General features: G+C 40.9%; 2 protein-coding genes and 1 long non-coding RNA gene across 6 annotated transcripts in view; 1 reads left to right on the top strand and 2 right to left on the bottom strand.

Moving 5' to 3' along the window:
• Window positions 1-992, bottom strand: part of arb2a (ARB2 cotranscriptional regulator A) — a 149,535-nt gene extending 148,543 nt beyond the window's left edge. The window contains exons 1-2 of one of the 3 annotated variants that reach the window (XM_069699914.1): window positions 956-992; window positions 129-269 (exon numbers count right to left, since the gene is read on the bottom strand). In XM_069699914.1, coding sequence (XP_069556015.1) covers window positions 129-234 — 106 coding nt within the window. In that variant the 5' untranslated portion in view covers window positions 235-269; window positions 956-992. The other 2 variants (XM_069699913.1, XM_069699915.1) reach the window with 2 other exon arrangements.
• The window catches only part of LOC138621687 (uncharacterized), a 32,134-nt gene extending 29,889 nt beyond the window's left edge, over window positions 1-2,245 (top strand). The window contains exon 3 of the long non-coding RNA XR_011310954.1: window positions 1,590-2,245. This is a non-coding gene — a long non-coding RNA (uncharacterized lncRNA). The remainder of the gene's footprint in view (window positions 1-1,589) is intronic.
• An 870-nt stretch (window positions 2,246-3,115) lies between these two features.
• kiaa0825 (KIAA0825 ortholog) overlaps window positions 3,116-13,917 on the bottom strand; it is a 117,555-nt gene continuing 106,753 nt past the window's right edge. For both annotated transcript variants that reach the window (XM_069699876.1, XM_069699877.1), the window contains exon 23: window positions 3,116-4,992. In XM_069699876.1, coding sequence (XP_069555977.1) covers window positions 4,809-4,992 — 184 coding nt within the window. In that variant the 3' untranslated portion in view covers window positions 3,116-4,808. The remainder of the gene's footprint in view (window positions 4,993-13,917) is intronic.

The raw sequence follows: 13,917 nt of genomic DNA, 5'->3' as shown, positions 1-13,917 counted from the left end.
ACGGTATAAGATAAGTGTGCAATGCTGGTGTGCTTGCCCCAACTCAGATCAAGATAGGTGGAAAACTTGGGGTCTTTTCTCTGTTTTACAAGTAACCCACTAACTTTCTTTTTTCTTTACTAATTCACCTTTGAGTGCTGTGGTTTTCTCTCTGTCCTCTTGGCCAGCAACTTGGGCCATGGCGATCCACGATATGTACAGGGCTGGTATGGCAGCACAGAGATAAGAGAGCATGGGTGTTCCCCTCCCACAGATCACTGAGACGAATCCTGTCACACAGGAATTCAAAAGGGTAAATCTGGGAACTAGATATCGTCATTGCTGTGTTATGTCATATTTTAACATGCCTTTCTCGCTGCCAAGAGACTGAATCGCCTCTTAAGGCTATAATGGCAATTGCGTCAAAGCTTGCTGCACCTTTAAGGTGGCAGTAGGCCAAAACATTGAACTTTACTTTCGAGCCTGCTTCCTGTACAGGCTACAAGCTTCTAGCCTTGTGGAGAAAAAAATAAAAAAATAAAGCACTGTTGATTTACACTGCAATAACGCAAGACATAAACAGTTAAGTCGACTATTTAACAGTAATGCTCCACAACTTGTAACTGTTAGTATGGCAGCAGGCATATGCTTCCTACTTTGCACACGTGCAGCAACAGAGTTAACTGTGCAAACATAGCGAAATTACTCTGGCTTTAAACCCAGTAAAATAAATCAGTTTCACACTTTAAACTGCTCCGTCATTTTCTCCACAACAACCAACATCTGTTTTAGTGTTTCGTACTCTTAAGAAGAACTCTCGGGACATGTGCAATGGCTGTACATTGAGACACTGCGAGCAGGTACAGTAGGATCTTCGTGTTTTCCTCAAACACTCATCTCAACCCAGCGACACAGAGAGGCTCGAAGGAGATCTGCTGTTTTCAGTAGATGCATGCTTTTTGTTCGACTCACGCACCATCAGTAAACGCGACTGTCCACTTGCTGCTGCTTCCTTGAAATTCCTAAAACAGGAAGGACTCTGAGCTGTGCAGCATGTAGTGCGTGAGGCTTCCGGGTTACCGGGGCAACGGACTGGAAGAGATATTTAAAGACACAGTAGCACGGCAGCTGCCGCCGCGTGTGCAGATGTTTTCTCGTGCGTGATTTTGTCAGTGTTGGAAATATATATGCAGAAGTTAAACATGTATGCTGCTTTACACTAATTTACAACTGCATTTCAGATGGAAAAACTGTACTTTTTTTTTTTTTTTTTTAGTCTATTTAGTCCACTCCATTCACTCCATCTATCTATCTTGCACAAGTGATCATACTCTAACAATATAGACTGCTGTGCAAAGATTTTAGGCACCTCAACTCAAGTGGTGATGTTTGGAAAAAACAATGCCATAAACAATTTTTTATTTATCAGTTCACTTCATGCAAAGTGCACAAGGCAGAAAAACAACCTCAATCAAATCATTATTTGGTGTGACCTTCACACTGGTAAGCTTACACTTCGAGCACAGTTTTTCAAGGTACTTGGCAGGCATCTGGTTCCAAACATTTCTTATGTGTATTTACATTGTCTCAACTTGCTTCTGTTTCTTCAGATAATCTCAGACTGACTCAGTGGTGTGGAGATCAGAGCTGCGTGGGGACCACACCATCTGTTGCAGGACTCACTGAAGCTAGTTCTTTATGGCTTTGGCAGTATATGTTTGGAGTCGTTGACCTGATGCAGAATGACTCAGGGACCGATCAGATGAACTCTATGCTGGTATTGTGGTATGGATAAGAATCTAAACATCTAAAGAGCCTCAAACTTTTGCGCAGTACTATGTGTGATAAATATAACTACATTTTTGCAAAATAGGTGTTGCTTTTAGTTTATATGCTTTCACTAGTTTGCTGACCATATTTTTACTGAAGTAACATTTTTAATGCAGGATTTTTTTTTTGCCTGGAATGTTGTATTTTTTAAATTGAACTTGATTTGTCTCTCTCAAACAGAAAAAACTGTTATTATTTTGATATAATAATATAACGAATATAATAATAAAGGACAAGGTCTGGACAGAAGCAGCCCTTATAAAAGAATGACATGTTTTGTAAATCTCCAATTTACCCTAAGCATCAAATTCATGGTGTTGGAAACACCTTCTGTTTGATTCTCCACCTCTGGTACAAGGATATCATTGTCCTCCAAGTAGAAGCTGTTGTCGTGGAAGCATTTAAACTGCCCTTACAAAACTGACAGAGTGAGATTGTTAAGAGTGTGTTACAGCATATTCAAAGTGAAAGGAAGCTAGTTTGATTGAAACTAGACCTGCCAGACTGATACTGATACTGTGCCACAGGTGACTTACTAAAAACATTCTGCCTCATCCTGTTCACCTGAATCAGATGCCTACGGCTTTACTTTATGTCATTTGCTGTTTATATACAGCCTCCTTGGTAGACTTAAGATGTAAGTCCCACATCTGGAGGGTCTCTTGGAGTTGAAGTTGTTACTCTTAGGAGATAATTTATACTGTTTCCTAAGGCAGAGCCCTGGGGATGCTGCACGGGGACACCCTGATGCAGTCGCACTACAGCATGTCATCCGAAATATGATAAAAAAAAAAAAAAAAAAGTCATGCTATAGCATTAAAATGTATTAATGGGATTTTGGGGGATAAAGTTTGTGGTCGAAGATATTTAATATCACCGCATTTTGGTCACATTTGAATGAATATTTGTGGACGGTGGAGTTATGAGTTGCAATGAATCAAAGGATCCAGGATAAGTGGTGGTGCAGTGGTTAGCACTGTTGCCTCTCATAAGGAAAGTTAGGGTTTAAGCCCCCCCTTTGTCATGACTTTTTTTTTTAAATCCTGATTTTCATCATTGGCCCAACGGTCTAGGACAAGTTTTGTTACAGCGCCACCGTTAGGTCAAGTAGCGTCTGAGTAGTGGGAGCAATTTGCAACCTACATGCCAAATTTGGTGAGTTTTCACCCAATGGATTTTTCTGCCTGATCACTTTTAGCGGAGAAAAGAAGAAGAAGAATCGGAACACAAACAAGGGGGTTCGTCGCAGCTACGCTGCTTGGACCCCTAAAAAGAGCAGAGCATTAAAACCAATACATTGTTCACGGCAGTTTAAGATTTTTATTTAATTTAACTTGACAACCCAAAGATGAGGGACTGGGACTTGCCATTGGACACCAGAGTGCTTCATCTGTAAGATGGTCTTCCTGTCATGCTACCATGTTGCTCTCTAAATGCCATCAGTGGATGAACATGCAAACAAAACCAACATGTTTCTGCTGTGAGCATTTCCTATGGACAATACATTATACTGAGAATAATCAATTCTGTATAGACATGTTATCATTAAGTCTGGGATTCAATAGATTTGATAATACCCCCAAAATATGCATAATAGAATATTTTTTTTTTTTGTAATGCTTTGTTATGAATTGTCAGCTTTACTGACAGATGTCTTCTCAGTCTATCACCTGTGTACAATGGAAATAAAATGGATATGTGAGTAGGTCTTTACTCTGAGAGGTAGGGAGAGGGAAAAAAGGAGATGAAAGCTTTTGTTTGTTGTTTTCTTCCCAGAAAACAGTTATCATAAAAGACCAGTTTGGCTCAGCAAATACCTATTTTTTTTTGCAATACCAAACTAAAACAGTTTTATTGTCACATTAAATACAGTACATTTAGAAAAGACTAATGGTGTTTTGTTGCTGTTTAGCCTTTCTTCAGTGACAAAAGCAGAATTCAGTTGCTGAACGTTTTGCTGTCTTTTGTTTTCTTTAAGAGGTTTGGCGATCATAATCTTGCTACATTTGCATCGAAAATCTAGTTAAGGAAAGAAACATCTCTCTGGAGCAGGAAATGTTTTCCTACTTTCTCAAAGGAATTGCTATGTGCACTAGCCTTTATGAGCTGAAATTGTATTCTTCTTGATGAAAAGAGCACCATTAGAGTAGTTAAATCCTCATTTGAACATGAGATATAATAGGGAAAACATGTGATGAATGCATTCAAAAACATAGAACTCATTTTATAGTCATACACCATCTTAAATTATTGACTGCAAAAAGATCACATGCTGATCACATGTCAGAAGAAGAATATTCATTGGGAAGTAGGAACAAGCTTTTATTTTCATGTTTAATTCTAAAACATTCCATCTCATGAATAACAAAATATGGACACATTTGGAAAAATATACTGAGCAATCATGTTACACATAAAATAAGTGTTTTCTCAGTTTGCACAAAATATTGACTGTTATTTCATAGTGGGGCAGATTTTTGGGACACACTGTAATCAAAACATACATCATCTTCCTTCCCAACCAGAGTATTTGATGTTTTCTTTCAGGAACCAGGAGAAAGTATGCTGACACCAATGTCTTTACACTCACTGTCTCAAAAAAAACTTCAACTGCCTACAATGATCACACAGTCCCATCTTGTCCCAGGCAAACAAATCCAGGCTCTCCATTTCCCAGAACTGATTTCTGCAGATGTGCTCCAAAAAGATGAAATGCATCTGATGCAGCATTGGAAAGCACAGAGAGTTTGTCTGAGGTGTGTGCATAAAGAGGGAGGCACCATCTCTCACACTCTTTCCGTTTCTTGTCCTCTCTCTCATGTTCTTATGCACACAGATATGCAAATTTGCAGCATAAAGTACATGTACAAACCCAATCATACCAACAAAATGTGCAAAATACACACACCCACACATACACAAATGCTACTACCTTGAGAGCAAGTGCATATTACAAGCAAACATTTACAACATTATAAAAACTCCAACTGCGTGGCCTGTTATTGGGCATCACTTTTATCAGATGGTTGTGTTTCCCCCCGGGTCTGCTCTGCCGGTGTCTCATCAGTTTCAGGAGGGTCCTGTTGTTCCTGATTGCAGCAGCAAACAAAAAAGGCTGTCTGGAGTTCTTCCACCATTGCTTTCTCTCCATCTTCCAGCTCTGCACCTTCCTGCATCTCCCACCTGGAAAGAATCGAGACACATGACATCAGATTTGTCACTCAGGGTTAAATGAAAACACACTAAGCAGAACCCTACTGAATGCGTCTTGTCCAAATGTTGATGGATGAGGATTGTTGCAACAGAAAATCAGTACACCAACAAAATGATGGTTAGGTGTGTTTGTGTCTCAGTATCACTCTTCTGTTTAAATCTTGTACTGAGGGAAGAAAGGATGTCGCTTCCTGCAATTCGGCTTGATTCTGAGTCAGACAGGTCTGTCCAAAATACACAAACTACAGACCGCCAAGGCTTCACAAGCCACACTTTAAGTTCTCACACGGGAGTCTTCTTCTCTTTCTTTTTTCATGCTGTGTGGGTCAGTATCATGGCAATCTCTGCTGCTGTGTCAGACATACAGTTTTGCAATCACACGAACGTAAACACTGCAGGTCACACACACACAGAATGGGCACTCAAGAGATGCTCTAGGAAACAGTAAAAGAGGAAAGGGAAATTAAAGAGAACAGATGTTTGTCTCTCTTTAAAATTTAATCTTCCCGTTTCTGTCAACCTGATTTTTACTGTTGTTAAGTCATGTTATAACAACTGTGGAACCATCACTGTTTGGGTGACTAATTTTTATGGAGGAAATTGCGCCACATGTCATGTTGCTTCTCTATCTTCTTTAACCCGCCTCTTCAGTATGTCTCCCCATCACATTTTCTAAATCTTCAAGCTACAAAGTGGATGGAGTGCTTCAATATGAAGACATCAAGGGTAGTCACGTTGTAATTCACTCTCAGTATTTCAATTGGATCCCTTGACGAGTGACTGTGGTCAATCAAATCCATATGGAGAGTTGGCTGAAGGCTGTCTTTGAGCCGCTGCATCACACTCCCTCCAAAGAAGAATTATATCTGTCTGACTGCAAATGATTGCATTTTCATTGCAATCTGTGTGTCTCCTTTTATCCTGCCCCCCCCCCTCCCCTCCAATTTCTCACTGTATCGTCAAACATGTACCATATAGTTGCGCTTTGTGCATGTGGGTGAGGCATGTATGCGTGTAAGGAGGAAGAGGGGGTAAAACGCTGAGTATATCATGAATGTGTTTCATGCATACTAAGGAGCAGGCCTCTCAATGCACTTTGATGAAGTTTCAGCCTCTGTCATTGCGTGTTTCTCGACAAATCAGACATCCTCTTTCTCCATTTTCCAACCACTGTGAGTGCAGTAATTACCTTCTGTAAGAGAATGATCTGTTTATGTAAATATGCTTTGACAGAAAGGCTTCCTTTCATGTGATGGCATTCTCCCTCCACATACATCTTTAGCCACTAGTTTCTCTGTTTTACAGGGTAATTTTTGTTTCACTCTCTCTCTTTACATCCCTCACTGTGTGAGTGGACTGTCTCTCAAAAAAGATAGAGAACAAAGGGAAAAGTCAAAGTAGATGACTACCACGGGTCGGCAAGTTATCCTTGTATTATTTTTTCAGCTACATAAAATCAAAATCTGTTTCAGCAAATAACCCTTAAGAGATACAAATACTCACACCAACAAAACAATACAAATGTCACAGTGTGCAAAACAAGAACAGGAAGAGAGCAAGGGAGAATGGAGAGCTGGAGGAATGGCAGCCAATAAAGGAGAGAGCGTGAGAGGAAGGAAGACAGGAAGGTACGCTAAAGGTTTTTCAATGTTTAATTTTCAAATAGGATTAAGCAGAATGACATTTAGCTGAAGGTTACAGGCTCAGCATTGTCTTAGCTGATATTGATATGCAGGAGGCGCCCTGCTTGTCACTGGGACAAACACTGTTGATGAATGAGAAGCCTTTCCCCAGGAAGGTGTTAAGTGCAAATTTGAAATGAGACAGAGGTAGAGAGAGACAGAAAAAAAGGGAGCACACACAGAGAGAGATTGAATTACCACGATAGTTGCCATGTAAACTGTCACTAGATAATGTTGCCAAAAGTGTAAATTGTTCCGTAAAGTATAGGTTGCGTATTCGTTGAGCCTGGTTGATCTCGTGCTGAAAATGAGCTAATAAATACACAAGGTGCTTCGTTGTGTGTATCTAATTCCAACAACCACAACACAACAATGCTTCTTAGAAATGCATAAGTAGGCTAAAGTTGACAGTAACTTCCCTGTATCCTCATTTCGGCAAGTTTTCCCCCGGAATTTACATCTTAATAAGGGGAGTCTTACCCTTTAATTCTTATGGGCTCTGCTCATTTCTCATGCATTAATACTGGAGCTGCTGACTTGGCTCTTCTTCTGAATACAGAATAGGACACACATATTAAGACTCATATATTTACAGGATTGATGCCACGGGAGATTGTCTCAGAGTGAGATGAAAAGGCTGGCTCAGATATATTTCAATGTGAACATCAATGTAAGCTGTCCTAATCATGGGATGATGCAGGCACAAAGCAGAAAGCATCCATCCCGATTTTCAGCTGATAATCAGTAGTGATGTTCAACAAATTAAGAGCATAAGCCTTGCTCGGAGATCATCAGGCAGTCAGCTTCCTTACTAAATCTTACTCAAAACACAATACAGATTAAACTTTGATGGTTGACTTTGGCAGAAATATAACAAAAAGGAGATGCAAACTCTGGCAGGGGAGGAAAAAAATACATCGCCAAGAAGTGTTAAACAGAAAAAAAAAAAAAGCAAGAAAAATGATAAGCAGCCAAATAAAACAGGCAGAGGTACAAGTATAGTCTCTGAAAGAAAGTGAGTGAGCAAAAAGACAGAGCGCCTGAAGGACCACGAGAGACAGTGGCCAGTGGTTTCTTCTGCAGCTGTCAGCGGGCTGAGTGGTTTCTCTCAGTGCTGGGTGTTTGTGCTGCACTGGGTGCCCTGCCTGCGCTGCCACTGGGACCTCTGTTTGTTTAAAAGGCTCGCTTGTCAAACAGAGAGCGCCACCGACAGCCAGACACTCAGCTAAATGACTCTGACAGCAGCCCTAATCAGAGGCTTTGCACATTGCCGCAGGGCCTGGAGGATCCATCATAACCCAAGCCTAAATATTTAAAGTGCTAAACTTTCCAAAGGTCAGGCCTTTCCATGCACGCCAGGGCGACATGTGTCAGAGAAGTGGGAAGAGAGGCGCTGAAGAAGAGAGAGGCATGGCGAGAGAAAAAGGCTATGGTTAAATGTCCTCTATCATTTTGACTCTTGTGAGATCCACTTTAAGTTGTAGACCTTTGGAGTCATGGTACTTGCATTGAGCAGGCATCATTTTGCCTTCTGGTCACATGCCTCAAATATCTAATTTGGGGTTAGAATCTGGAACGAGTGTGAAAGTTGAATTTGAGAAGATTTGTATGTAAAAATAAAACTTCTTTAGCAATTCACATCAGGGGCTGTGGGGCTGCAACTGACAGGAGTGTCTCAGACACTGTGTCTCCAAAAAAAAAAAAACCCAAATGAGGATGGTTGACAACTTCGGTGAGAAACTGAAATGTAGCTATGAGACAGCAGCGAGTAAGCAGTCTGCCCAGTGGAAACTGGACTTACCAAAGATTGGTAAACCTTTTCAACAACTGCTACTTGACCAGAATAGGTTTTCAAAATTCAAGCAGATATCAGAGTTCAGAGTTTAAGGCTAGGTGTTTAAAGGTGATGGCTAAAGGTGGATGACTGTAGAGAGGTTGGTGGAAGGATGTGCATATAAGGATGTGCACAGCATGTCTTCTTTAGACCTGAAACCATATAAAGTCCATACCATCTCATTTTATTCTATTGCCTTTTTTCCCCCCGGTCTTGTAGTTCTACAGACAGCACTGCAGTGTACACTCGTGACAGGGAAATACATATTTTGGGAAAAATCATTCCACACGAGAACACGGAGGACTATGAAGAGGTGGCAGAAAGTTTTTGAAAGTTGGTTTCATGACACAATATTAATCTTAACTGAATCCGATTATTTGTTCAGCAAGCAAAGTCACAATTCGTGACAAATTTGTCAAAGTTTTATCTTAATCTACAGTGATCCTTGTGTTAAGTTAAAAAAAAAAAAAAACCCGAAAACTTGCAGTCACTCATGCAGAGTAAAAGGACACAAACAACTTTATATGACAAAATTAGAAGTTATATTTAAAAAAAAAGCAACAAAGATACATTAGTTGTTGGTAATGGATGTTGTACATTAGAATCTAGTTCAGCTGGGGTAAATGACAAGTTCACAATACAGGGCAGGGGGGTCATTTGTTTGACTCGATTTCCACCGAGAAGCAAACATCCAATTCAATTTAGATATGTGCCTGTGCTGGGCCATAAGCCGGAGGGAGATTGTAACTGACAGCCATTGGACAGCTGGCTGGATTTGAATATTGACGAGACAGAGACTTGACAGAAGGGATTATGCTCTACCTTCTGACTTACTAGCCGCTACAATGATCCATTCTATTGTCAGATCAACTCAGCGTCAGATCTACAGTATGTCCGTGTGGCGCGGTGATGCCACTCAGTATTAGACCCTACCTGAGATCCATCTCAATACAAATGGATATCCACTAAAAAGCTACAAGACGATCACGAAAGCAGCAAGGACAAAAATATGCAAATCTATTTCAAAGTAAACATGAGATGGTAGCGTTTACTCTTCATCTGCTGTGTTCAAGGCAGACCAAAATATACTGTACATGCAGTGTTGTATTTGTAAGAATGACTAAATTAACTCTCCAACGTTTAACCTTAAACCTTATACAACTTAAAGCTAGCTCTTTATTGATTTTCTTAGAGAACTTTCTATTCTTGTAATGACATTTTGATTTCATACTTGGAAACTGAAAGTCTGGATGTATCACATTTGAATGAATTTCCACTGTTGTACGCTGCAGCAACACATTTTCCAAATGTTTAAATGCAAATTTAAGTGCGTTGATGCGTTCTGTTTGTATGAGCATGTGGGTAAAAAAGCAAAGTCTTGACCATATCAAACCAGTCTCATTTCCCAACCAGAGCACACCCTCCCATCTCGAAGGCTGCCGAGAGCAGGCGAGTCATAGAACGCCTGATCAAAGGGCCTCGGACAGATCTGTGACAGCCCTTTGAACGGACATTCATAGTTACACGAGTTGACACGCTTTTTCTTGCTTCCGCACATACACACACACACACACACACACACACACACACACACACACACACACACACACACACACACACACACACACACACACACACACACACACACACACACACACACACACACACACACACACACGAGCATTTAAAAGGGACACAAAACTTCAAACACACCATGGTGTACAACTCCAATTCCAAGCAATGATAAGCCCAGCATATCAGAGGGCACAAAGGGCCTTTTCCTAAATCACCACATAAAGAGTCCAAATATAGAAGGTGGAGGGAAAGTGGTGGAGAGGGATGACTGGAGATTTCATGTTTTGATATCTCAACGAAGAGTTTGGCAAAATCAGAGTTAATGGTGCATAAAGCTCAATGACTAATGCTGCTGATTTACAATTTATGGGTAAGACACATACAATTCTATAGGCGTAACAAACGGACGTGAATTCATGTCATGCATGCAAAGTACGGGACAACACAATATGACTCACACTTAAAGGAATAGTTCAGTGAGTTTATACATGAAACCTGGCAAAAAGAGTCCCACACAAATCCTGCTCACAACTTTCCATTTTCACACTTAAACAAATGAGACATAATGTGATAAGCAATGAGTTTTAGCGGTGTTGTAGGCAGATGTTGGTACGTTTGCAGTTGCACAGAGCCAGCTAGCAAGGGTAGCTATGTCCTCCTGTTTTCATCTTTGTGCTAAGCTGAGCTAGTTGTTTACTGGATCCAGTTTCACACGAAATGAACAGATGTGAGAGTGGTATCAGAACATGATCTTGTGGGGTGTTGTTTGATTTTAAATATGAATGTGTCCATTATTGAAAAATGACATTTCATTATTTTGTTTGGTGCTGGTGGTGATTATGGTGGCATTAGAGGCATCTAGATCTTCTACAGTACCCATGTCTAGAAATTACCAATAATATTTGTATTGCAAAATAACTCTCAGGGTTGGGGTTGTATATGCATTATTGTGTGTGTTTTGTGGGCCAGTTGTGAGTTCGTGCAATACACCATTTTATTATTTGAAGGAATGAGACCAAACATCACGTGGTCACATATTTCAAATCCCTCTGCATGGCTGTTCCTAGCTCCTAACTATTCTCTCCAGTCATCCAGGGGAAAGTTTGTGTAAATTTGCAGTGGCTTAATTACTGAATAATTTAGACCATGCTCCAAATTAATGTAGACATTTCCATATTAATGTGTTTGCCCACCGATTCCACATTTATTTGTACTGTGGACAGGAGGGTAGCAATTATCACAGCATATCATAGCAGTTGTTCTGGTATTTCAGACATCATTAGGCTGCTTGTCCACCACGGTGTGACTGTGAGTGCCAGTCAATAGGACACAGTTTTGGTACATTCCTCAAATAGGCTCACTAGGCTTCTGTGGGTTAGATCTATTAGGCCCTGCTCCAGGAGAGAAAGGGTGACGGGCCTTGTTTGTGTTCAACGTGGAGAGGTCAAATTTAGAATCGTTGCTCCTGGTGAAAGTATTATTTTATGCAGTAAAAATAAGGGCAGCAGCAAATAACCAAACACCTGTCAGGTCTACACGACTGTCTGCTGGTCAGTGCAGCTAGTAGCTGACTGCTTCACACAGACACTGAGTTCTGCATGTTCCTGGAGGTTGACAGCTCTTTGCTCCTCTTACCTTCCACTCTGACCCCCCTTTCCTCCCACCTTACCTCTCCTTTCGTTTCTTCCTCCTCAGTCCCCCAACTGTTTGGCTCTTATTAGGAGCTTGGCTGAGCATGCTGGCACCTTTCACTGAAACAGCATCCCAGAGGAAGCCGTGACACTGAGAGATGCGAGCATGTGTATGTGCTTATGCACGCGTGTGACCTCTTTTACTTGAGCTACAGTAAATCATTACAGCAAGACTCTTCGTTAAGAAAGCCAACCACCTTGGCACATTTCAGCTGTGTCCTATCTGTCTGACATCGCTTCTCAAACTCCTACCACACAGGGCACAACAATTATTTCCAACAGAAAAGTGATCCCAAATAAATCTCAACCTTTATATTCTATCTGATCACAATTCATGTGGTTACATACTGCATTTCACTAGGAGTAAAACTGATGCATGTGCATACAGTATATGAGCATGAAAGCCTACTCTTATCCACCCCATACGCCTCATGACCACCCTCCTTGTCCTTCCATCCCATTCCTCTTGCATGTTACATTCTGTAACAAGGGGAAGCCAAGTTAACGGGGCAGTCAGTCATCCGACCTGGCAAACAGGCAGGTACCTGGTTAACAGCATCAATGTGTCTGTGGGTTTCTGGGTTCAAAAATCTCAGCAGAGCCAATCTGTCTTCCCCATGAGCCAAGGGGACAGTTGGATAGGGGGGGACAGAGATCAATGGAAATGTGAAGAAAAGTAGCAGGAAGAAGGAAGAAAAAAGAGAAGGAAGGACGGGCTCATATGATGTACAACGATAAAAACTCAATAAAACATACACAAATAAATGTGGACATACTTAATGTAACTAAGACATAAGCTAAAAGAAGACACCGCATTCAACATATACCCTTAAAAGTCTTTCACAAAATTCTTCAAATGTTATGGAAGTTGATTTCTGCATCACATGGAAGCTCCTGAATCTTTACGGTTTGACTTTGTCCTCGCTCTTTCCATGACTACTGCTTTTATACTAGTTTCAGTTTATTCAGGGTAGTGCCTCCACTCGCCCCCTCATCAATTCATCATTTATTTTACGAATGTCACTGTGATTTGTTTCTGTCTAATTGGATAGTGTTTCGGTGTAACCTGCCACCTTCGTCCCGTCTCAGTCCACCAGTTGCCTACAAAGAAGCACCTTGTCCCCCAGTCTCCGCCTTCACTTGCAGTCTATCACGGCCCAAGCTCACTTGCTGTCATCATCAGCCTTCCGCTGCAGTCCATTTGATCTCTCAAATCTCCAGTCTGGTGATCTCTGCCACCAGATGATCTGCACTCCCCCGGCTTCCTTCGGAGAATAACTATTAAAGCCTCCCATAACACACAATCTGCCTCAGTGTCTGTATTTGGGTCTACTCCTTTAAACCTTGTCACCAAATGCATAAAATATAACCCATGAATTAATGAACAAAGATGATCGTCAGTAGGTTTAGATTTCACCCTCCTCATACACACAAGCACAAACACTGAGAACAAGCATTCACGCACACAATCTCCCCACTGAACAGAGGGGGGAAAAAAAGTTATCTGTTGTCATTTCACCTCAGTGTGCTACCAGGAGATATTCTATTACTTATTCAATACTTTCTCTTTGTCATTTGTGCATATATGAACTGTAAAATCTACTAAGGAGCGTTGAGGGTTGAGAAACTGCAGCTTGCTCTCAGACAAAGGCCTCGCTCTCAGTCACTGATCTGGCAAAACTTCTGTTCAAACCCAGCTATATATGATTTCCATAGCCACCATGAATAAATTGCACATTCCAGCACATTCTACTTTTTGAGGATTATGTGGTGGTTGAGTTGGGTAAGTTGCTGGTATGGTCGATTTAATGGGGAAAGATTGAGTCGAGGAAATGTTGGAAGAAAATGGAAGCCAGAGAAGAAAAATCAACTTCCTCCTCAAGGCTAATAAAGAAACTACAACATCAGTACATCAAATCAAAGATTACCTTTTCACAGGTTCACTGTCAGACTGATGACAGTTTGATTTATGCACAGAGTAGTAAAATATATTTTGGTATTTTTGCATCAAACATTGAACCGTGTAAAATATTTGTAGGGAGACCCAAGGTAAAGTATCTTTAGCGCTACAGTTACTGCAGTACAGGAGAAAGAAAATCCTCACCGAGGGTAC

This window comes from Brachyistius frenatus, unplaced genomic scaffold (assembly GCF_029030835.1).
Source record: "Brachyistius frenatus isolate BFR_SWC_R1_liver_20210118 unplaced genomic scaffold, ASM2903083v1 Contig_31, whole genome shotgun sequence".
NCBI classification, from domain to species: domain Eukaryota; kingdom Metazoa; phylum Chordata; class Actinopteri; family Embiotocidae; genus Brachyistius; species Brachyistius frenatus.
Note: the sequence above shows the minus strand (reverse complement) of the source record. Positions and strands in the feature narration are given on the sequence as shown.